The sequence below is a fragment of the Apus apus genome, chromosome 3 (assembly GCF_020740795.1).
Source record: "Apus apus isolate bApuApu2 chromosome 3, bApuApu2.pri.cur, whole genome shotgun sequence".
NCBI classification, from domain to species: Eukaryota; Metazoa; Chordata; class Aves; order Apodiformes; family Apodidae; genus Apus; species Apus apus.
Genome location: NC_067284.1, coordinates 80608626 through 80633983, shown reverse-complemented (window position 1 = coordinate 80633983; position 25358 = coordinate 80608626). Strand labels below are relative to the sequence as shown.

General features: G+C 37.0%; 1 protein-coding gene across 5 annotated transcripts in view; it reads left to right on the top strand.

Moving 5' to 3' along the window:
* The window catches only part of SPAST (spastin), a 37608-nt gene extending 14293 nt beyond the window's left edge, over nucleotides 1–23315 (top strand). For all 5 annotated transcript variants that reach the window (XM_051615818.1, XM_051615820.1, XM_051615822.1 and 2 more), the window contains 13 exons: nucleotides 2958–3142; nucleotides 4189–4322; nucleotides 4635–4728; nucleotides 6292–6366; nucleotides 7616–7687; nucleotides 8185–8260; nucleotides 8790–8881; nucleotides 10653–10732; nucleotides 11535–11577; nucleotides 12205–12284; nucleotides 14725–14795; nucleotides 16496–16536; nucleotides 18090–23315. In XM_051615818.1, coding sequence (XP_051471778.1) covers nucleotides 2958–3142; nucleotides 4189–4322; nucleotides 4635–4728; nucleotides 6292–6366; nucleotides 7616–7687; nucleotides 8185–8260; nucleotides 8790–8881; nucleotides 10653–10732; nucleotides 11535–11577; nucleotides 12205–12284; nucleotides 14725–14795; nucleotides 16496–16536; nucleotides 18090–18212 — 1166 coding nt within the window. In that variant the 3' untranslated portion in view covers nucleotides 18213–23315. The remainder of the gene's footprint in view (nucleotides 1–2957; nucleotides 3143–4188; nucleotides 4323–4634; nucleotides 4729–6291; nucleotides 6367–7615; nucleotides 7688–8184; nucleotides 8261–8789; nucleotides 8882–10652; nucleotides 10733–11534; nucleotides 11578–12204; nucleotides 12285–14724; nucleotides 14796–16495; nucleotides 16537–18089) is intronic.
* The last annotated feature ends 2043 nt before the right edge of the window (nucleotides 23316–25358 follow it).

Below are 25358 nucleotides of genomic sequence, written 5' to 3'. Positions count from 1 at the left end.
TTAAATAAGCACGTTAGAGCTGCATGTCTCTGAGATTGTTTGTTTCTGTGTTTCCAGGTGTGTAGTATAATAAGGCTTCTCACTGAGTTGTTCAGACATATCCTCACTTCACTTTTCCTTCAAAAATGGTTAAATACTGTGTTTGGACATTTCTTTCTGTAAAGGAGTCTGAAATTGAACACCCTTCTCTGCAGCTTTTCACAATTTAACCAACACAAAACGTCAGACAAAAATTTGCTCCTTGCTTATTTGTTGTTTGTTGGCTGTGTAAATATTTGGATGACAGATCAAAGCTGCAGAGATGCTTTCATGACCCATTAGTTATTGTTTCTGTATGATCTAATGGCATTAGTTTGGAGCTTTGAAGTAAATTATTCTGTCCAGTCAAGAAATAGAGAGAAAATTCAAAATTATAAAGTTCCTATTATTATCCTACAAGTATATATGAAATAGACAATTGAGTTATTCTGTGTTTCAAATACATGTAAAAAAGTACCATGGTCTTTGTGATTAGAACTTATTTTAGGCACTTTTTTACTGTTTGATATGAAACAGTGAAACATTTGGCAAAAGGCTGCTGGAGATGCTACAAAGGTTGTAAGGCCACTTGCAGTGTATTTTCAGTCTTTCAGCACCTGACAAATACAAATGAATAAGCTATGTGTCCTGGGGGTTTTGCATTTGTTACAGCAAAATACGTATTTTACATAACAAGATAGTAGGGGCTGTTGATCTGCCAAGAGACATTAATGCACTCTTAAACACTTCACCCATTAGAAATGGGTAAACTATAATTCTGAAAAGTTTGATCACCTTTTTTATTTGCTTCTCCAATTAAAATTCGTAAAATTAAGCTTCGCTCTGAAGTTGGCAGTGAATATCCATGTTCAAAAGTAGTAAATCAGTGCTTTCTGTGTTACCCATCAGGACTGACCACAGAATGTATGTAAATTTAGTGATCTTGATTCCTGGAGGTACAGCTAGAATAAATTGTAATTTGTATTTAAGCCTGTTTCTTTTCCTTCCCCCAGCCCTTATTTCCAGCTTCCTGAGCTACTCTTTGCCTGTGTAGTTTTATGCTGCTCAAAACTGCAGTGTATGTGTATTGTTCTCAATAGATGGGGCTAGTTCTGGGAAAGTGTGATAATTGAGCAACATGTTAAGGTGAAGAAGATGGAGAAAAACTACTTCATCTTTTTGAAGCCTTCCCATGTTGAGTCTAAACCAGTTGTGCAAATGAGGATGAAGGAAAAAAAGAACCAGCCAAACAAGAGTTCCACCTTTTGATTAAATTAGACCAGGCAAAGTGTTGAGTAGCTAGGTTTTTTAGTAGATACAAATACTGCTTTTTGAACTTAGAAGTTATTAAGCATGCCTAATTTTGAAAAGTTTTTCACTTGGAAACTTCTGTGCAGGAATGGCTAAGTTAATTTAACCAACTCTGGATCTTTGTGTGATTTAGTCAGTAGCCAGTTTTTTGGGTTTTGTTTGGGTTTTTTTAACAAGGCATATCTTACAGGTAAATGTAGTTAATCTTCAAGTCCCCTTGGCTTTCACATATTGATACATCTGCATTGTTTTATGGTGACACCTGCAGAGTTTCTGTACCTCATAAAATTTGTGACTGAAGAAAGGCTTTAGAAGCTTATTAGCCATGTAGTTCAATACATATATAACTGCAGGCTGTGTGAAGATTTGTTCCTGTTAGGATGCAAGACTTTAATGTTTAAAGAGGCTGAGAACGTAGTAGTAATTTATAGAACCTTCCATGATACTGTTTCTCTGAGTTATTAATATTTGAATTTTCTAAATACAATATTCAAAATTATGACGTTTTCTCCTTTAAGTATTTTTCACTGTACTGCAATATTATAAATGAAAAATTCTATGTAGAGTTACTAACTTAAAAATTGGAGTTCTTTGGCCTGTTGCTTAAGACTAACAAGTCAAACTGAGTTGCAGATGTCTAAAGTCTTAGTGAAGAAACTGGTAGCTGGAATCCATCTTGAGCTTCCTCTGATGCCATATTTCTCTTATCTTATCAAAAGGTTCCTTAATCCTTTTTGAAGGGTATAAAATAAGGCAGTATTTACAGTTTCCATCATAGACAACAATACCGTACTAGACAGCTTCTAGTATTGTGTTCCCACCACAAAAAAAAAAACTGATCTGATTCTGTGCTCTAATAATTAACTAGCCTGACCAACCTGTGTAGAACGTTCTTACCTCTTAGTGTCTGTTTTGATGTTTTACACTTGCCATTTCTGTGCTAAGGAGCCTTATTTTGTATCCCATATGGAAAATGTAGAAATCAAGTGCTATTTCATTTACTCTGCACCAAAATGGCCTTTTGTAGTTTAATTGCCTGTAGCCAATATGTAAAATTTTATCTGTCACCTAATTTGAGACCTTCCTGCGGCATCATGGAGATGAAGCACAGTAAGGGTGAATGGAATTTGTGGTAGTGTTTGAATTCCATTGGATAATACAGTATTTTAAGACTTAATTTTAAATGTAGGAAGCTAAATTGCTTCAGAGCTGTTAATCCAGAATTTACTTACACCTTGAGATTCCTGGAATGAAACAAAGTTGTAAGAGAAAGATCCTTGTAGTTCCTTGCAGGTATAACTAATTTTCCCAAATTAAAGTGTGTTGGTGAAGCTTCTGTGTGGAAGGTGCCAGACAGTGTTAACTAGCTTCCAAAGTAACTAGCCTGCTAACAGCACTGAAGGAATGAATGTTCTCAATCTAATTTGTGAGTTCCTAAAAATTCAAAACTTAGCTTTAGGAGAAAGCTAAAGTTACTGTGCCCTTAAAAGTACTAAACTTCTTTAAAAACTTATAATACAGAACTGCAGCAGAATAATACATGTGTCAATAACATTATCTTCGAGTTAGAATTGATGGTAAAAGTAGGACTGTTAAAAATGTTCTCACAATGTTGATTTTCTTTGTAGAAAGTGGAGCGGTTCCAAAAAAGAAGGATCCCTTAACACACACGAGCAATTCCCTCCCTCGTTCAAAAACTGTTGCAAAAACTGGATCCACAGGACTTTCAGGCCACCACAGAACTCCTAGCTACAGTGGGATATCAACTTCTGTGTCTAGACCAGCACCTAATCCTGTAGCTTCAACTCATAAGGTATGGTGAGATAAACATAGCAGTATATACTTGGGAAGTCCATGTAAATTCCAGACTAAACTTTAGATTTACTGCCTTACTGCACTATCGTAGTAGCAGAAAGTGTTTCTTTTTTGGGGGGAGGGAAATCTAACCCCCTAAATATTTGGCCAAATCTCTTGAGCTTGACTGCAGAGTGAATTTCAGAAATTGGGAGGCATCGGTTGGCTGCATAGGCAAATGGATTTTAATTGTGATCACAGTAATAAATTATAATACTTGTTTTGAAAATTGCATGGGAAACTGTGGAAAGCTTATCTAGGAAAAAAATGTTACTCCCAGTATGTAAAAAATGGAGAAAACCCCGTCCTACTCCATAGCTACAGATTTCTGCCCCCCCAACCACATGTTCCTTGCCTTCCAAAGCATGTAATGCAAAGGTTGTATTGCAACCACATTAAAAAGTGAATTGTGGTTGGCTTGTGGCTGAAATAAGTCCTATACTGTAGGACTTCTACTAGTGTAAATGTGACTTAACAAAGTGCTATACTAGTAAGACACAAAAATGCCCCACTGCTTACTCCCACAGTAAAATCAAGTAAAGACCAGAATGAACAAAACATAAATTTGGTTAAGCATTATTGTTGCTGTAATATGAAGTCTTTAAAATCACCTCTTAGCAAAGTATGACAGCAATAGAAATTTTTGCTTATAGGTAATGAGAATCTGAAACAGTTTGTGATGCTTGTTTTCTCAAATGTGCTGAGGATGAAATACTGTTGTCAAATAATTAATTATCTTTAAAAAAAAAAACAACCACACAAATAATCCCCCAAATAAAATCAAACCAAAAAATCCCTTTCTACTGGAGCCTAAGATGTTCCACCTGTGGCTGAATATGATAGTATGATTTGCAGCAAAATACAGCACCAGACTATCTGATATGCGTTAACATGACAGGTTTTACTGGACCATATGAGTTGTAGAAGTAATTTTGTTAACAGTATGCCTTAAAAATATCAAGTTGGAGTTTTTAGCTCACTTCTTTATCTTCCCCCCCTCTCCAGGCTGCTCCTAAAAATAGCAGAACAACTAAGCCTTCTACTCCTACCCCTGCTCCTCGTAAAAAGAAAGATTTGAAGACATTTAGAAATGTGGACAGTAATCTTGCTAACCTTATCCTGAATGAAATTGTTGATAGGTAAGTAGGCTTTTCAATGCAGAAAACCAGGGGTTTTTTGTTCAGTACAGCCTTGGTCTACTTGAAATGAAAATCAGTACTTAGTGTTTGTTGTGAGCTTTTTGGGGTTTTGGGGATTGTTTTATTGTTGTCATTTTGGCAAAAGTATGAAGATTCAAATCAGAAATGTTTATTGTTTTAAATTCTTAGCAATGTAAGTTGTATGTTTCCTCAAAAGGGTTCTGTATAAATAGTCAAATGCATTAAATTAGTCAGCTGCAGCTGAAAGAGTATCCCATTGTTAGACTAATTAGTATTCCATTTCTTTGTTAGTGGGCCAGCTGTCAAATTTGATGATATCGCAGGGCAGGAATTGGCTAAACAAGCTTTGCAAGAAATTGTTATCCTTCCTTCCCTTAGACCTGAGGTAAGCAACTGGGTTTTGTTATCACTGTGTCATAAAATCAAATGTATTGTCCTGCATACATGAAGTGGTGATTCTTGAATCCTGTCTTTATTGGTTATGATTGCTGTCAATGGCTGTGTGGTCTTGGTCATCTTTGAAAAGGACAATGAAGAATTTGTATTAAAATACTGCTAGGAAATTCCTCATCTTCTGGTTAGTCAATTTTGGAGAAAGTGACTGAGGTGTTTGAGAAAATAGCTTTTAAAAAAACAAACAAACGCAAACCAACCAAACAAAACCCCAGCAAAGCACAAAAACCTAAAACCAAACCCCCCAAAATCCTGAAAATTTGTGAGGCTGACTGTTCCAGGTAGCTCTAGCTGTGTGTCCAGCCCTGTATGGATATGTAAAAGACAAAGCCTATAACTGGAAGAGTGAAACAGATGAGATTTGTGTAAGTAAATTAAGTCATGACATCTGATTTGAAAAGTATTACATTGGTAGTGTGGTCATATGAGTTCTCTGTGTGGATGTTGGTTAGACACTCTGAATAGTCTGTTCAAAGCAGGAGAGGATGCAAAGAACTGTAGTAGCAAACAAGCTACTCAGCTACACTGAGGTGTTTAACATTTGAGGGCATATTTCCTCCTGTCTGCGTGGAATTTGGTCATTTAGGCATTTTTTGTATTTATCGTAAGTGGCAGCTCAACTACTGTGACTGCCTAGATTGAGGTCTGGTCTATGTACTGCTGGAATTTTCTGAGACACTTTTTAAAAAAAATGAATTGGTCATGTTCTAAGGCTGGACTTGCTAGAAGCTGGATTTTTGCAGAAGTTGAATGTGATGACTTACTGCAGTGCTAATTATTCAAGCAAAGTTGCTGGTTATTCTTTCTGGTTATTCTTTCTTTAGTTGCTTGTGGGTTTCTTGTCAGGTTGGGAGGTGACTAAAGTTGCTCTGTGGTCTTCCTCTTTCCTTTAATGTGGTTTCTGGTTTTGAAACATTGCAGGGAGGAAACCTGGCATAGCATGATAACCCTGAAGAAAACAAAGCTTTGGCATCAGATATGTGTTCTCTGGTATTCTTATGCAGAAGGAAAATGTCATTGTTCCCTCTGTTTTACTACAGTGCTTTAGTACATCTAGTTTGTTGTTCAGTAACACTGATTCAATGTAATAGAAAAAAAAGAAAGATTAAGGGTTCTCCCATATGGAGTTAGTAGGAACGTTCCTTTAGCTCTTACTACATACTTGCAGCTTCCCCTTTGTAAATGCAATTGGTGCTTTTAACTTGTTAGGCAGTTCTCTCTCGTGGAATGTGTTGCTGCCTTTTATACTCCTTTCACAGAGCCTCTGTGCACAGAATAATCATGTAACTTAACTGTTGGGTGGGAAAGTGACATCATTAGGTCAAATTAGTAATAGTGTGTAGTTCTATAAAAACCTGTACTGTTGTAGCACTGTTACTATTGCTACCACTTATGGCCAGTGAGCCATTCCTCTACCTTAAACCATTTGTTTACAGAGGTAAATCAACATTTTCTGTACGTTTTTGAAGATAACTTATGATGCTGTACTTTTCAGTTATTTACAGGACTTAGAGCTCCTGCACGTGGTTTATTGCTGTTTGGCCCCCCAGGAAATGGGAAGACGATGTTGGTGAGAAAATCACTTCATTCATGAGTTGATGGGCTTAAAATGTTGCCAGGAGGGGTGGCTTTCTGTTTGGGTCTTGTAGTAAAAACCTATATATTCTTCCTGGATAGGTGTTACGGTGTCAATTTAATACAAAAATGCAAAATTGTTCTTAACTGTGGATTTTATGGGGGAGGAAACTGCGAAATTGTTGCCTATTTAAATCTTTTCAATATATCGTAAGTAATATTTTAAAACTTGAACCAGCAAGTCCAAGGTTAATTTTTAGAGAGAATGTGAAAGTACTGTGGTTAATTGTTTGTGTACAGCAGTGATAAGTCACAAATGGTCTGCTTTCCACTAAAACATACTAGATGTGCGTTTTGAAAGTGGGGAAGGAACACGGTAGCAAGAGAGGAGGTGGTCTCACTTTGCACACTGCTGTGCAAAGGGCATAAGTGTAGTGGAACTGTCTGGATGCTGCTTGTTTTCTCAGCTTGATGTGCTAGATTCAGGAACTGGAGTGAAAAGGCTGAGCATCAGCCAGGGAGCATTGTGTGTCCTGATGCAGCTGAGCTGGACACATGGTCCTGCATCACATGGCGTGGCTGCAGCTGCACACCCTTCCCTGAAGCTGGTTCAGCTCTGAGGTGCAGGCATGTGAATGTTGAGCACCTTGGGCTTATCTCTTGTGTTCTACATACTGGAACATAATTGCTAATTGCTAAAATGAGGCTGTATGACCAGGGAATCATAATTTCTTGAATATGGTTAAACTCTTAAAGAAGAAGGTACTGTGTATGAACATTCTGGCTAAACTGATTATTTTTCCTAGCTTTCCTCTGAAAACAGTTTTTCTATAGGTAGGGTAAGGAAAAAACAAAAATTCAATCTTTAATGGGATTTGTTCCAACTTCTGCCCTAAACTGCCACCCTAAATTACTTAAAGGTGTTTCAGATGTCTACTCGGGCTACGTTGAAAGGAGCTGAACACTCGTATTCTTCATTAAGCAAGTTGTGGTTGGCTGTGGAGATGATGTGATTAGAGAAGTCTGAGGGAGTCAGGAAATTTCTCTAGTGGTTCAACTGATTATCTGTTCTTATTTGTACATGGCCTGTACAGAAGTTTTCTGTAGCATCTACCACGTGTTCTCTTTGAAGGAATATGGGTTTTCAAAATAGTCAATCAGGAGGATGTAAGTGCAATCTACAGCAGAAAGCTATCTTCAATGTAAGGTTTTAAAGATTACTTTTTTCCTTCTCTCTCTCCTAGGCCAAAGCTGTTGCAGCAGAATCAAATGCTACTTTTTTTAATATAAGTGCAGCTAGCCTAACTTCAAAATATGTAAGTAGCAACTGTAAATTATATTGATCTGAAAACACACATGCTGTAACTGGGGCTTAAGAAGGCCTGAGACGTCAGATGAGTCCTTGGGAAACAGCCTATAGTGCACATTAAGTTGTAAAAAAAATGACTTGTTTGTGCTTGTCATAACGCAATGTCAAAGGCTTTTGCAGTTCAGAATAACTCTGGCTGTCATACAGATGAGTCATTGTGGATTTTTTTATTCTTTAAAGAGGAAATTAAGTGGGTCCCAGCTCCCTTTCACTCTGATAATTTAGGCACCAGAATCTCTTCCCAACTCAACTGTGATCATAAGTGAAGTTGTCATCTTTCTTTTAAGACATAACCAATACTGTCATATGTCATACTGAACTAGTGACAGTCTGAGTGTGTGTGAATGAACTCCGTGTGGTTGGTTATCAGTAAGATTTTCTGCTATTCTTCTTGTAATAAAAACTTTCTAAACCCCCTCCAACAACAGTTTATTGTTGTTTTAGGTGGGTGAAGGGGAGAAACTGGTGCGTGCTTTATTTGCAGTAGCCAGAGAACTTCAGCCTTCTATAATTTTTATTGGTAAGACCTTAAATGTTTTTGGCTTTTGTGTATTTTCTTGAATATTTTTACTTATTAAATTGGAATAATCAGGTAAACTTCTCTGGGTAATTCTGCAGTGCAGAGCAAGTGTTTTGGATATGACCTGCTTGCTAATCAGTAGTTCTACATAGAGCATGTTAGATTACTGGTAAGTTATTTGATTGGTGGTGATAGTAGGAAGGAATGCCCTCAAAACCACAAGTGTTGTACTGCCTTTAATAAATATATGGACTTACTTTGTACACTTCAAACATGAAAATGAGTTTTGCTTGTCTTGTGTTGCAGTTTAATATCAGCAGGATTTTTTTTCACTCATCTCTGCTTGGTGTTACATAGTCAAAGGACAACACATTATAAAAGCTTTTAAACTTTACTAAGGTCTGTCTGTCTCCTAAGGTACAAAGATGTGATCTGTCTTACTGGAACCCTATATTAGCAAAAGAACTTAGGCAAATATGAAGACTTTGATGTTGTATGCTTAATTAAGATGTATTTCTTTTTTTTTTAGATGAAGTTGATAGCCTTTTGTGTGAAAGGCGAGAAGGTGAACATGATGCTAGTAGACGTCTTAAAACTGAATTTTTAATAGAATTTGATGGTGTAAGTATTTAGTCTTGGGTATTGTTTGATTTAGCTGAATTGGCTAATGTAGTGGGTGCCAGTAGAAGCTACAGATGAAGCACAAAGGGGATTTGGCTGGTGGGGTTTACCTCTGTTCCCTTTCCCCCCACGTTGTTTGGCAAACAGCTTTTTTTCTCTTGCTGTTACTTTTTCACCTGCTAACTGTAGTATTCTGGAAAATTCAGTCTGGTGTGAAAGGTATTATCTGGAAACAAACTGAAATAATGGGCAGAAAGACAGAGAAGACTATGGACAGAGAAGGAAAGATAACAATTGGCAATAATGAAGAAGCTGGGAGAACAGATGGCCTTACAGGGCAAGAGGAACACCAGAGGGTTGGGCAGAGCTGAATCCTTGTTTTCAGTTGTGTGTTTTGGTGAAGCACATCTCTTCATTCTGGCAAAGTAAAAGAAGATTAAATGGCTTTTAAGTGGTGTCTTTTTGGTTTGTAAGGTGTATGTGTCACAAAAGCAAGGTCAAGGCATAAGGTGAGACTTGAGGGATGAAGATTTCAAACAGACTGGTTCAGATCATAGGTATACACAGCTTTGATACATCAGAAGGATTAATTTCTGTGTTAGTATGCTTTCTATTGAGCTATAATTTTTTTCTTGACATCATGACCTAGAGATGACAGGATGCAAGCTATGAAGAGTATTTTTAATAGCATGTATGTAATACCCAGGAAAAGGCGCTGGCTTTCATAATTAGGGGGAAACAAATGAATATTAGAATATTTTTCTGTCACACAGCACTGTTTTTTATATCAAACAGTCTTAATTTATATTCCACTTAGTACAGTGGAATGTTGCTATGGTGGTGAAGCAATGGTAATGACATACAAGAAGACAAGATAACTAGAGAGAGAGAGACAATGAGATCAGGAAAAACTTCTCCAAAGTGGGATGAATCAGGACAAATCATGCAATGTGACAAGGATATGCAGAATTTTTTACACCAACAGTTTTCTCTTAAAATGAAAAAGGGGAAATGAAACATAATTAGTAAGTTAGCAAACTTTGGATCAAGGTGTAACAGTATTATACAATGTTTTTATAGTACTTTTTGGACTCGGTAAGGCAGCAATGAACTTAAGTCAATGAATGACTGGACACCAGGTGAATAATAACATACCTCTGATACCCAGTGTTTTCTCTGAAGCTGGAGGCTGTAAGTTTCCAGATTCTTGGATATAACTTGTGATTGAGTGAACTGGGAGGAGAATGACTGTATCTGTGGACTATTTGATAGCTTTTCATTCTGATGACTAGCTCCTTGTGAGACCTGTAGTAGATGAATCTCTGAGCTGCTTACCAGTTCTGGTTGTAGCTTAGTCTAAAGTTTTGTTTCTGTCTTTATAGGCTTTAAGATAATGTTTGATGTTAAAATTCACAACAGCAGAAAGTCTCTTTTAAACATAATTATCTCTGGATGACTAAACTTCTGAGTACTTTTTGTAGTCCGTTTTCTTCAGGCTTGTAATGGGCAACATCTGAGCACTTGCAAGTCTTTTCTAGCAGCGTGGACACAGTGTCCTGCATTTAGGTTCCTCCTTTTTTTTTTCTTTTTCCATTTTCCTAGGTTGACTTCACATTTATCTAAATAATGTTTTAAATTGTGTGGAAAAAAAAATATAGCATACAGTAAGATCCCATCAGTGTGCTGAATGCATGGCAAGTCTCTTAACTGGTTTGGTTGTATTACTATTTGATGTAAACTGAAAGCTGTCTTACCTTCCTATATTGTATAGGTGCAGTCTTCTGGAGAGGACAGAATACTTGTGATGGGAGCAACAAACAGACCACAGGAGCTTGATGATGCTGTTCTCAGGTATCAAAATGTCTCTTCCTTTATTTGAATGCAGTAATACAATGTTCATTATGAAGAGCAGGTTTTGTTACTTGGTGTTTTGATTGTTAAAAGTTTTGGAATAAGTAGCAAAAGCTGTTTGGCAAGGTTTAAATATCTAACCTCTCAGAGGTATCTGTCTCTTCTCTTTTGGGATATACCTGCACAAGCATGATGCCCTTGGAATTCTCTAAAAAAAGCATTACCTGTTAAGACCAAGTCAGCATTTTATAACCCTCTTGCATCTTACGTATTGCTTTTTTTTTTTTTAATTTGGATCTTAATGGCAGGATGAAAGAAAAAAAATTTACTGGTGAAATCCAGTATTTGTTCTCTGTGAATGTTGGACTTTGATGTCCTGTGCCATCACAGACCTTGCTCTTGATTTGCCTTAGGACTTTTTTGCTAAAAGTTCTCCTACATTCTCCTCTTTTCATTTTTGATTGAGGAAAACGGGCATGTCAGCACTGTCTGAACAAATAAAATACATGTGTAATGATTCCAAAGGCTTTTTGTGTACCATGAAGAGATGCTTCTGTTGCTGGTAGTCAGTGGTATTTCTACCTGTAGAGTGTTTCCTCTCTGGGAGGAGTAAGGTGGCACCATGCATGTTTGTTTGGGTTTGTTTGGTTTGTTGGTTTTTTTTTTTTAAATCTGTAGTTCTACTCCCAGAATTTGTTGATATAAGTGAAATTTTGACATTTACTGAACCAGGTATAAGTTCTGTATGTGCTTAAAAGTTATAAAAATGTGTACATATCTATAGATGTCTTTTTTATTCTAGACGCTTCACCAAACGGGTATATGTGTCTTTACCAAATGAGGAAGTGAGTATTGATTTCCATGCATTTTCTTTATTTTAAGATCAATTTTGTTTAAAAAAGTATTAAATGTATGCAATAGGCTATTCTTAACTTGCCAAGTCAATTATTACAATTCTGTGAGTTAACTTCTGGCCCAGCTTGGCTGTATCCCTCGTGCTTTAACTCTGGCAAGACTCTTAAGTTTTTGCCTTTTTTTTTTTTTTTTTTTTTGTTCATGCTAGTAGCAAACCTGGTAGTAGCTACTCAGTTTTCTTGGCTAGGGAGGTTTCCTTACATGCTGGCAGGCATGGACAAGTCTGAAGTAGGGGCTTGCAGGAGCACATTTAGTTGGCTGGAGAAGTGTTTATTGCAAAAGATGAAAGTAGCATTCTTAAAGTAATGTTTGTCAGCTCAACAGCAGATTAAAGTTTGTGATGAAGATTCAAATGTATTATTCTTGAAGTAGTTTGACAGAGATTACCAAATCTGTCTCTGTCAGCGTACAGTCTAATCACAAAAGCACTATAGGCAAGTTTAAACTAGCAAAGCACAAAAGCTAACCTGACAAACACGTTGTTTTGTTGTTGCAACAGAATTTTAAATGTACCGTGAAAATTAGTTTTACATCTTACAAGTGTGTGTTCTTTTCAGACAAGATTAATTTTGTTAAAAAATCTTCTAAGCAAGCAAGGAAGTCCACTGACCCAAAAAGAGTTGGCACAACTAGCTAGGTAAGTATTTTTGTAACTATTAACATATGTACTCAACTACTGCATTCATTCAACCAGCTTTATTCGTTCCAAATGTAACTAATGTAAATAATCAGATAGTGACAACACTTGCTGTGAACCAATTTCATGATTTTTGGAAGAGGAGGAGGGAGGGAAATGCTTCTCTCCACCCATCCCCCAGGCAGTCCAGCTCTCTTCCCTTATGCAAAAAGGTGGTACCAGTTTTCCACTCAGAATGCATTTCAAATCATAAGCAACTTTTCTTAGCTCATCCATTGCTAGATTTGTTGAAGGTATTATCACTATAGCAGAGCAAGCCCTGGATAATTTTGTATTCTTTTAAATTTCATATTTGATTGGGAAAATGTGGGTTAAGTGCCCTTCCTCCTGTGAAACTAAGTTGGTTTGTGTTTTTCATCACCAAGACTGACACTGTCTTGCTGTTTGTCATCCTCAGCAATTAAATGTAACAGATGTGAAAGAAGTTAGACAAAAAAGCAGGTAGAGCTCCTAGGGCACGAAGGAATGAAATTAGAGCATGAGAGATCCACTTGCATATTTTTTATGTACTTCAGTCTCTGTTTTTGTTTATAGTGGTACACAGGAGGTCAGTATAGTCTTGGATGTAGCATTTGTGAGCCTCTTAGTGTTAACAACAGTGCAAAAATTTGAATAAATTTTCTCTGTACTTGAAGGATGCTAGCTCAGGCTTATTTATGCTGCAGTAAAAGCTAAATGGAGAATAAAGACAGTATCTTGGATTCTAACTGCAAGTTTATGAACAAAATTGCAAATGCAACTGAAGTCCACTTCTGTTTAAAAGGTTTAGAGAAAATATAAAAGTTGAGGGTTCTGCCTTTTTTATCTGCCATCTTTCTTTGTTTCAAAAAAGATAGCTAATTAACCTTCTTCATGGTTTTGTGTTCATTTGCTCCTCTGCTACTTTATAGAAAAAGTATAACAGAATAAATGATCTCCAGAAGACTGAGCTATGAAGCTGTTGTTTCTACAGCTAGTCACTGCTCTACCAGCTGGGTGGTTTGGTTTTAAAAAAAAATTTCTTTAGGTAACCCTTACTACTTCTTCTCACTTACATTAGCAGTATGTATTTGTGGCTTTCTCATTCAGTGGAGACCCTTAATCTGCACATTGGCTAACTTGGAAATTGAGTCAAATTACAGTAAAGGTACCATAGAGATTGGGTCCTGTGTTTGATTTCCCCTTCCTCCACCCCCCTGCCTTGTGGTTCAGAGGATTTGGATGGTCTGTATGTCTGCCAGTCAAACAGACAAACCCCAGTACTTATGACAATTTATCTTCCTTTCAGTCCACCTAAAGAACACCTGCATGTTTACACTATATTATTTCCCAAGTCAATGGGAAGTCTGTACAAGACACTGGATTCTTTCTGAATAAGGACCTGTCCACTGTATTTCACTTCCAAGCTGAATGATAATTCTTATTTGAATCTAAATGTGTGAAGTGTTCAGGCTTCTGCAGATAACCACAGAGGCTGTGGCTCAGGCCGTTGCAGCCACCTCTAGTCCTTCAGTTGGTTTTTGGTCATGAACAATTCCAGGCTTAGGCTTTGATGTTGGAATCAGTTGATGAGTCAGCTGTGCTAGAGATGGTTTTCCATGTGTAAACTATAGGAGACCGTTTCAGTTCTTTACTAAAATGCAGACTCTGAATTTCTAGAGTTGAGAAGTTTGCTTGGTACTTTGAGAGTATAGTCTGTCTGTTACTAAGCCTTCAAAACTGAAAAAAGTCTTCCACCAGAAATAGTGCTGGCTGTACTGTCACTTGCTGAGCAAAGTGGTGCTGCTTTTCAGATCTGTATTTTCTCTTCTGAATTACTAGAATTTTGTAATCTCTGGAGTCCACTGGCCAACTGCTGCTGTGGCTTTCCCTTAGCAGCATACTGTAAAACTATCACTTATGTTCAAAACCAAACACTACTGTTAGTGTTTTAGCAATGCCTGCTTTTGCCCTTTGGCTGGCTCTGATGTCAACTAGAAGTACACAGTTTTATTTGGAAAACTGGTCATGTGATCACATCACAGTAAATTTCTGGGATTGGATTCTCTTGGTATTGATCGGGTTGAAAGAATATGGGACAGTTGAGTTTTGGGGTTTATATTGATCTCATAACAGGAATAGGAAACATGCTTGAGATTAGTTGTCACCTACAAATCCAAGTTGGCTGCTGTCTTTTTGCTTTTCCTAGAATGTTACTTTTGACTTGAATATCTGGGAAAGACTTAAATACAGATCACTTACTTTGAATGCACTTCTGATTTATTAAACTTGAAAAACAACATAGAAATAATATTTCTTCTGATGAAGTAAACTTTTAATCATATGCAGTTAAAATCATATGGTTTAAAGCAGTTTTGTTTGCTTTTCTTCCTCCTTTCCCACACTTTTTCCTTTGACAAAGAATGACAGATGGATATTCCGGAAGTGATTTAACTGCATTAGCAAAGGATGCAGCGCTGGGCCCTATTCGAGGTAAGCTGTGTAGCTTTTTATTTAGGTTTTGAAAAAGACTCTGTGCTCTTGATAGTAGAGATATTACATTTTCCTGCATATTTATAATTCTCAAACCTCTGAAATTAAGCTTTTTTGATTGGATTTTGGTCAGTTCCTTGTAATAGCGTCTTTTATAAGATTTCGCTTACCCAAAACCCCTCATTACCTCACCATGTGAAGTAGACACTTTTTCGTGTCATGAGGAAAGCAGGGTGAAGTGTTTTTCACAGATTTATAGTTTTTTTAATTAGTGTATCCTTCCTAGGCTGGTGTCCATTCTGTTGTATCTAAAGTATTACTTGATTAGCAATCTCTGACTGCATTACTTGTCTTTATAAAGTGGGCTGATCTCTCTCAAATCTGAAGGAAGGAGATACTGAAACAGAAGCAATTTTGTGGTTCGGGTTGTGGGGGGGTTTTTTATATGGTTTGAATGGTATAGCTTTTTTCTTTTAAAATCTTCTTTATGTTGAGTTGTGATCCAGATGACAATTTAGACTCAGGTAGAGTTTTACCTATATTTGTTCTTCCTCTGACAATTCCAACTTTAAAACCCCACAATTTTAATGCAAAGTCATTGCTTTTTTCCACTCCCCACCCTACCTCTTTGTTCTGTTTTGCTGGCCAGTGATTATGTGTCCTGCGTCTGCATCTGAACGGGCTGATTTTTTTCAGTGGAAAGCAGCAGTGGGATTTTGTGAAGAAAAGATTGTGAAGACTTTATGCTAGTTTTCTGTTTGCAGATATATTGTCTTACTTGACAGAAAGGTACTTAAGGCAGGTAGAGCAGAAGTGTTCTGTAGTATCTCTGTTGCATGTAAATAAAAGTTGCTGCAACTCTCTTAAATGTTTTATGGGGAGGAGAGGTCTGGGCATGTTTTGTGGGTGTGTTTGTTTTATTACTTTTTTCAATTGAGTCAAAAATCCTATAGCATGCAGTTTTGCCAGTGCACTATCACTTTGAAAGCAGCTGCTGGAAAGTAATGTTTTTTTACCCACTTAATTTCTGCTCTTGAGATTGTAAGGCACATTTTCCAAAATCTTGTCTAAAAACAGGGAAACAGAATTGCATTAAGTAGCTCTCACAAGAGACATCGTGTCTCCTAAGAGTTTGAATATATTTATTTAGAGTGGTTGAATAATGTATACATGTAGGTATGCAGGCTTTACTTTGCTGACAAATCACTTCACATGCAAGTCCATTTTGAGAAGAGACCATGAAGTATTGTGCAGTCTATTTCTTCCACCTCCTCCTGTCTTCTATATAAAAGAATTTGTTTATTTTTTTTTAATGTCAGCCTTGCTGATCCTGCCTAGATGCTTCTTTTCTTGCACCCTCAGAACTAGAAGTTTGCTGTAATATGTTGATATGTAATATGTTGATACAGTATTGCAAGTAAAAAAAAAAAAAAAAAGTGGTGAAGGATACAGGAATTATTAGATCCCACCAGTACTGCATGGAGCAAGAAGCACTCCTTGGTGCCCTGATTGAGGAGCTAATGAATGGAAGAGGTGGTAAAAACACCATGTATCATTCTGTACAGATTATGTTGAGACAGAGAGGTATAACTTTTAGCTGTGGGTTTTTTCAGAATAAAAAGGCTTTTATCATGCTGTAGTTGTCAGAAGTAATGAATGTTTTTTCTGTGAAATTCATGGATCTTCCTTTATTTTTACAGAATTAAAGCCAGAACAGGTGAAGAACATGTCTGCCAGTGAGGTATGCTGTTCTAGCAATTGTGTTTTCCTCTTTAAATAGACTGCATGGTCACCCTTTATTTACACTTAGTATCATACAAAACACCTAGCATAATTTTGGGGGAGTATTACCCATTTTGATTACTTCTTCATGGAAGAAAATTATTTACAAATAGTGATTGAGAAGAAAGCATGTCCTCAGATGCCTGAGGTTCTTTGTGTAGTTTGTTGGTTGTCGAGCTTAAGTGTAATAAGTCTTCACTGTTCTTGGTTTCAGCTGACTGTCCTGTTGTTTCAGTTAGAGGCCTGGGTTTTATTTTCCTGCAGTGTTACTCCCCCAAAATGTTCCCAAAAATATTATGTCAAATTATTTATTTCTACTCCTGTCCCATCTTTCCATGAAACAAGTCATCCTAGGGAGGACCTCTGAGGGATTTTAAAACAAGTTTGTTTGTTTGTATGTATAACGCTTACATTCATGCACATGGTCCATTATAAAGTAAAAAAAAAAAGTTACTCACCACATATTGCATCTGTAAACATCAAAAGAAAAGGAAGAGTTGGTCCAGCATATAAAAGTTTCTATTCAAATGTGTGTGCAAACCAGTTACTTACGGAAAATGAAGCAAAACTCAATTCCTCTGTTGCTTTCTGTGTTTAGCCTGAGATCATGGCTAAGGCTATGATAAGCTGAAAGGATTTGTTGCAGGAAGATGAGAACATCTGCGATGATTGTTGTGAATGCAAGTTTACCCCCATAGCCTCTAAACATTAGTTCCAAAGAAACTTGGGGAATCTTCTCCAGTTGTAATGTTTGTCCCCCTTTAATAATGAGACCGCTTGTTCCACACACTTTGGTTATCTCTTATCAAGTCTGGATGTTTCTCTAAATGGCAGAGGTCTGCTTGTAGTCATGTCCTCAGTAAACAACTGAAAGGCAGGTGTTGAATCAGAGAGGTTAGATAATCGGGATGACTTGGCTGACAGCACATTATGGTCTGAATACACCTGTGCTAAGTGTGGGAAGTTTCTGTGCCTTCCTCTCCTGGTATGCAGAGGTGTGCCATAAACACGTTAAATCCCGTGGCTTGCCTTTTGCTCAGGTCTGTGCGTTCACACACACCAGCCTGCGCCATCTAGTGAAACTGGAAGTAGTAATACACTCTTGTGGGCTATTTAATAACAAGGCAGACCTTATGATTACCAAATGTTGGTTTATTAAAAACGGTAAATACCAATAGTCTTAAATTAGAAGATTCTTGCATCAGCTCATAGAATCATAAAACAGCCCTGGTTGGAAGGGACCTTGAAAGATTATCTGGTCCAAACTTTCCTGGGGAAGGGAGCCCAGATGAAACAATCTAGCACCTTACCCAGTCACATAAACTTCTACCACATCCGTGGGGAGGCTGTTCCAGTGAATGACTGTTCTCACTGTAAAACAGTTCTTTCTTTCTTATATCAAGATGAGGCTCTTGTAGAATATGCTAAGTTGAAAGTGAATACTGAAGTGTTTTCTGAATTAACTGAAGCACATAAACAAACCGCTTTTGATCCTGATGTCTTTCTGTTTAGATGAGAAATATCAAATTGTCAGATTTCACTGAGTCTTTGAAGAAGATAAAGCGCAGTTTGAGCCCTCAGACCCTGGAAGCATATATTCGCTGGAACAAGGACTTTGGAGATACTACAGTGTGAAACACTACTTGAAGTGCTATCAAGTGCTGCCTAAGGAGCAATTGGTACAGGCTACTGGAAAGCAGCCAGAGTTTACAGGACTTCACAGATTTTTAAGTATCTGTGTTAAAACGTGAGATTAAGAAAAAAATATACAATGTGAAATGTGTTCATCAAAGTCTCTCCTTGCCATTTAGTGAGGATTTACACACTGTAAGTAAGAGCACAATAGGACTTGAGATAAGATTCCTAGCAATCCAATTATGGTTTGAACAATAATATATGTACTTCGTTTCGGCTAGAGGGCTCTGATGATATTGATCATTGGAAGACCTTTTCTTTATGTTGTGTGTGTTTCTTTGTTTTTAATTTTGCTATGACATTGATGTCTGGTTATCTTCCTGGTAACTACTAAATTACAATTGGAGGTTTGTAAACTTTGGTTCAGTTTTTGACTTTTTTATCCTTAATGTGCCAAATAAACCGATTTCCCGATGCAGAGAGGAAGAACAGCATTGGGGGATTACAATTATTAAAATGTAAAAAGCAGCTGGTCTGTTATTATTTGTCTTTTTGTTCAGTTGTAATGTGACTGTACTGTTCACAGAACAGTTTTAAAGAAGATCATTGATAGCAGAACAGCAAAAAAAAAAAAAATCCCAACCCCCTATAAACCAATTCCAACTGTTTTTAAAAAATAAATTACTAAATAAAAGAAATTGACTAGGACATTCATTTACTGGCAGTATTTTCTCTTAATGCATTTTGTAATGTTTCCATTGGTAGAATGTTAGCTTACGCATATGGTGTGCAACTTGGAGCCCAGCTGATGTTAGAAGGAGTAAGTGATGCTACTTGTGCAGTTTAAGAAACTACATGTTCCTACTCTGTATTTTGCTCTGTTTATGATAATTGAAAGTAAAATTTCCATTGTGATAATTTTTTTTAATCTACACACGTAAGCATTAAAATACGAGGCTACATGTTTAATATATGGCACACATTAATGTTTTATAGCTTTCATATGTTTTGGTTTATATATTAAAGTATGAAACACTCAACTGATCTGCCTTTTTAAAAAGAAACTGCATCTTTGTACAGTACTTCTTTTTACTATATAAATGACAAGCTATTAAAAACCCTTAAGTGATAGCCTTTAAATGCTGTAATAAAGGAAAACATCTTTGCCTTTACTTCTAAAGGCCTGACATCTTGTTTACAAATTCTACATGGATCAAACACAGATGTTTGCAAGGCAGAACACTAGTTCCTTGTTAAAGCATGTCTGTGGGGTTTTTTTGTTTGTTTTTTTAAAGGCAATGCTCCTGACTTGGTGGTATTACAAAAATGTATATTGTTTACAGTTTTTTTAACTAAACTGAGTTATAAACTTTGTTTGCTTTTAGTCTTAACATAAGATTTTGTTCTTAATTTTTCTTCTAACTTATTTTTTATTGGTAGGAGTAAGTCAAAGATTTCTGGGACTACTCACCTGAATGCTGACTCTAAATAATATATTATATATATATTTAAAAAAGCCCTAGCTGATAGATGTATTATAAGTACAGTGATACCCAGAGAGGACTCTATGCTGTCTGTGTAGTATTGGGTACTAAGTAGCAGAAACTGTGTCGAACTTGAGACACACAGATGCAATATGTTTGGGATTGTTTTTTTGAACCAGAGATGCTTTAACTTATCATAAAATTAAAAGCAGTTAAATAAGATTGTGTTACACTAGTATGCCTTTTGAAATAGTCAAACCAAACCACATTTAGCTTTCTAAGGGTATGACTCTTAAATGCCTGATGTAAATGAAAAATGTGACTTCTGCTCCCATGAATCACTTTCCTGGAGAAGGGAGAGATGCTAAAATATTTCAGTTCCTTAGATCTCATGTATTGCTTGCTTTCCCTTAGTTCAGTTCCCTGCCTTCAGTAGACCTCTGTTGTTAAAGTTTCCTGTCTGACTTGATCTGTATTTGTCATAGACTTCTTAGTGCCAAGCGTGAACATTACTGTTTTATTTCAAATACATGCTACCTGAAACGTAGAGGTAGAAGTTCCCATCTGCTAATACACCACCAGTATGCAGCACAAAGGGTCAGAAGGCTGAGCTGCTACTTCAGAAAGAAAAGGGACTAACCCTTTCACTTGTTTGTACAACCAGTTCAAGTCGAGAGTTTCTGTGTGACTGGCACCACTGCTTTTTGGTTATCTATTCTGCCCTGATTGTTCTCTGGATAATGGATGAGCTACAGCTCTATAAATGACTTCCTAGAACACACCAGTAAGAACTTAGTCTTGTTTTGCAGCATCAGCCTGCCCAACAGCTGCTGGATTTTTAGCCTATGACAAAGTGCTGTTTGGTTCATAAATCTCCCTAGAATGTCTTACACTATTTTCTGCATAGTGTTTTTTGAACCTAATTCTGGTCCTCTTAAGGCATTATCTCACATCTTCTGGTTTCTTGTTTTATAGGTACAGAGTGTGTTCCAGCTCAGTTATTTCATCTGTGTGTTTGATTAATTGTGTATAAAAGCACATCTGGGAAAAACAGCAAACCAAAAGCAAGCCAGCACCCCCCAGTAAAAACCCCCAAATACCTGTATTTTCCAAATCAATGGTATTTTGTATAGAGCTTAGCAACTGTATTTGCCATAAAATCAGATTATATTCTAATACAGTATCTTGAATTGGGATAGGATAAGCAGGACAGCAGCTTGGATGCTTTTAACCTTTGCAAAGATTCGTGTTACATTAGCTCTCTAAACTGCCTTTTTTTTTTTTTTTAATGAATTTGCCCACTGCTAGTGAATGAGTGATTTGACCCACTTTTTTGAGATTATTAGGAAGCAGCATATCTGGCCCTCTGCAAGTGTGTTTTACTGACTTAAAGTGTAGCAGTTGCTGGAGGGAGAAAAAAAACACCCAAGCCCTCTGTTCTTCTGACAACCTTATTACATTTTTGCTCCTTTTTGTTAAGCAGGAAACACACCTTTTATCTTTCTACATGTTGGAAGAACAATGTCTTCTCAGGCAGGGGATTGCTGCTTTTGAATGGGGGGGAGGGGTGAGAAAGTCAAGCACTGCTTGATGCTCTTTCTCCTTAAAATGAGACCGTCATGTGTTAATGATGTTCCCTTTACTAATGTTGACTTTTCTGTACAGTACACAGAACCTGTACATGTTCTCTCCTTGTGGCTAAGACAAAAACAACACAATATTAAAGATAAGCCTTAAACTAGGATATTTATGCACATATAAGTCTCCCTGTCCTGATAGTTTCTTAGACTTTACAGAGTTCACTGTATTAGAAACAGGCATTCTGCCCCTGAGATGTCTTACCCTTCTTCAGAAAGTCAGTCACTAGAACAGTTTTGTTGAATGTGGCCCTGCAACTTAATTCACGTAGATAGTAAATGTGATAGTAGCAGTTTAAAATTGAGAATGGGATCTCTGAGCTGAGAAGGTATTTGTCACTACACCAATTAGAGGCGTTGTTGATTTAATTGTTAGATCTTCTCAAATGTTTTTAAAATGATAGGGTTTATTTTTTAGCTTGGACAATTAACCTTACCTTCTGGTGTAGAACAGTATTTTTTCTATTCTAAACAAGTGCTTTTTAGTAGTGGTTGGCACTGCTGCCAAGTCCATCTTGCGAAATATAAGGACTTTGCACTTCGAAAATGCTGGCAAATTCAACAGACGTGTGTTCTGCAAGTGGTATAGAAAGCAGCATTCTCCCTAGAGCTTCCTTAACCACCTGTGGGGAATGTTTGTGCCCTGGATTCTTACAGTGTTTTCCTGCCAAAACATGGGTAATGCACGGTTGTGCCTAAGACACTACTACATAGCTGTTCAGGTGCTTGCTTTAGTGATGCTTCTGTGTGTGGCAGCTTCAGGAGGTGACAAGTGCTGTTGTAGGTTTCAGATCTTCACTCATTGTCTGTGGTGGTCTCAAGCTTTCATAATGTTTTTGGTGGTGGGGACTTATACCAGATACCAAAAAAGGAATGAAAAGTAGCAAGCAGGTAGAGAATGCAAGTAGTTCTCTCAGTCATTGTCCTAATAAGAGGCAGTTGCTAATTCTGTTGTTGGTTCTCTTGAGCTGCTATTTAGGGTTGAAGGATGATGCTTTACTCACCTATGTGAATTTTCATGCTTAGGGTGATCTGCTGGTCATCCTAAGAGATGACTAATTGATCAGTTACTTCCTTTTAGAAATTTTTCTTTAAATATTCTTTTAATATTTTTTTTTTTAAATTGTAACTATAGTTCCACAGGATGAGGGAAGCTCAGCTGCCACTTCTGCAAATACAAAATCATCTTCTGAAGTATGGGGAAATGTGTATTGTGGTTTTCCTGCTTCTCATGTAAATAATTAACTGTCTTAGCGTGGAAACTGTTTACTTTGTCAATAACTACCTCCTGAGTTTGGCAATAATTGGCAAGGTATACACTCCTTCAGTGGATTAAATGTAATGGCTGAACACTGTGGGTTCTTCAGAGTTTGATCTTTTGATTTGCAAGTTCTTGACATGATGTCTGGAAACAATGGTGATCAACCTTGGTTTGGTGTCGGACTTTCCTTGCTCTCACAAGACGGAATTAAAACCCTATTTCAGAGACATGGCTTTGAGAATAAAGGTTATTAACGTTCTTTGTAGTTGGTTAATAAAGGTGTATTTTAAGGTGCTAGGGGTGTAGCCTCTTGGTCCTGCAGGTTTTATACCATTAGAAGCAGGGAAGAAAGTACTTTATCTAATACCCACACACCTATCAAAGGGACTGGAAATACAGAAACTGTTTTTGCCACATGATTCAAATCTGTATTCATGTGAAGGGCTAGTCAGTATTTTTCAGAAATACAGATTAAAGTGACAAAAACCAAAGGTGGAGACAAAACACTAAACCTCACCCCTGTTAAATACATGGGACAATTCCAGTCTGGGATGGGGTTAGTTCTTTTATCTTCTTGGTTTGAAGCATTTTTGTTTCATTGTTCTTTTAAGAATGTTTTCTGAAATGTTAAACACAATGATTACATTTAAGCAATGTAAAAAAGCATGACGAGCAGTCACATAGCTTTAGCTTCTCAATAAAATGTTGAATTTGTCCTGTTCTTGCTGTTTTCTTGTCGGTTTATCAGATAAAATGTCCAAAACTAAGAGCCTTCTTATGAAACCTGAAGCTGGTTTAATTGCTGCTGATTTAAAAGAAAACAAAAAATATCAGATGTTATATACCAGATCATGGAAAAATAAACATGTAAATACTTCATTTAGTTTCTAAAGGATGAAAGTTCTTAAAACTAATGTAAACAGAAGTGCTACTTCCTAAATAAATGTGCTGAAAACTGAAAGTGTGTGCCTATCCTCTCCCAGCCTTGATAAATCAGTGGAAACCAGGAGGTTTCACGTAAATAACTCTGCTGGTCATGGTGAAGTCCTGAAAATAGCAGCCCTTTGGAGCCAACTTACATGGTTTCAAAATTGCACCTTTTCGTCTGCTGGGGGGAGAGTGCTGCTATTATTTTTGAGGTAACAATCTACATTCTTCACTTATCCCCATCTCCTTAATGTTTATAATTCTTTCTAGCCATTGTCCTGAGGCTGCATCTGGATTGCGAACAGCTACTGGGGCCTTCTGTACTTGCATCTGAAGATAAGATTTAACAATTAAAAAAAGTTGGATTACAGTAATTTTAATATTGCATATCTGGCAGCATTAGAGGTCTCTCAAAAAGCAGCCATGACCACTGCCTTTATGTAACTGTATCGCTGTTAAAGCAAGCAAATCAAATAAAAATCAAGACACCAATTAGGAAAAAAACCCCAAGGTTTTGGACTGAAGCATAAGAGCTGAGTGTTTCTGTCAAGCCTGGATTCCTTGGCGTAGAAAGACACTGTTGCTGTCTTTCCAGGAGAATTATCTAGTGTCTCTCTCTGTTGCTCAAATGCTACAACGTGGAGGTGGATTCTGAACCACTGACATTATTTCAATTAATGATGTGTATAGGTTACAGATGTTCAAGTAGACTTTTATTTTTGTAGAGATGCTCAGATGAACTTAGTGAAAAAGCAAGAACCTGAAAACAATATCTCAGCACCTGCTATGTTGAAATTCACAGTTACAGACTTGGCAGCACAGCCAGGTTTCAAGTGTGTTGGACTGCTTGGAAGGTAAAGCTTTTCCCATTTCAGTCAAGAGGGTGTGACACAAGACTTCACACCTAGAGTCAGATGCAGGCATATTGCAGATGAAATCTGTTTCTGCATTTTATTGTTTTAAGTTTGCCGGGAAAAGTCAAAAAGTTAAGTTTAGTGTTTTGCGAGTTGCTTTTTTTTTCCCCCACTCAAGCCATCATTCTCCAAATTTCCAAATACTTTGTGAACTTCTGAAATCCAGCCTGTTTCCCACAGGAGCGCATGTGGCTCTGCAACAGAGAAGTTACACAACGTTCTCCAAGAAATGTTTTATTCTGTATGATGATGAAGTATTATGTAGTGCTGAAGGCAGAAAGATACAATTTAATTAAAATCTAACTCTCAGTACATGTGAGTAATTTACTGGTGCTGTGGTTTAGCTAAAAAGAAAAAAAAAGGTGGGAATTTCAGAAGCCTAAAAACAATAGGTCAAGTGTGTTGTTTTTACCAAATTCTTTTGAAGCTTCCACTTTTTTTTTGCAAGTATATGTGAGCACATGCTCTTCTAATACTATTGTAACTTCTGTTTTTCCCAAATCCCATTTTACTAATGTCTGAAGGCCTCAAGCTTGCCTCAGTTGTAAGACATCCTTGAAGACTGATCGTTTTGCTATATGCAAAAATATTAGTATCAGCAGACTCTTAGATGTAGTATTTTTCTTCTATGAATTGCAGAAGTGCAATTTCTTGTAACTGTTTTCCTCTTCTGTAAAGAAACACACTGTGATATGAAATAATCAAAATGCCTGGCAATATGTCAATGATGAAGTAACCAAACTAGTTCTTATTTGTGGAGCATATAATGCAGTTAAAATGTTACCCCTGTGGTTCACCTGATTTCCTGGTTAAATTTGAGTGAAGGCAGCAGATGCAGCCTGTGGAGGGTGTACATACTACAACATTGCAGTTGGGATTCTCTTACCTGTCATGCAAATTTTACAGACTGTAAATGGATTTTT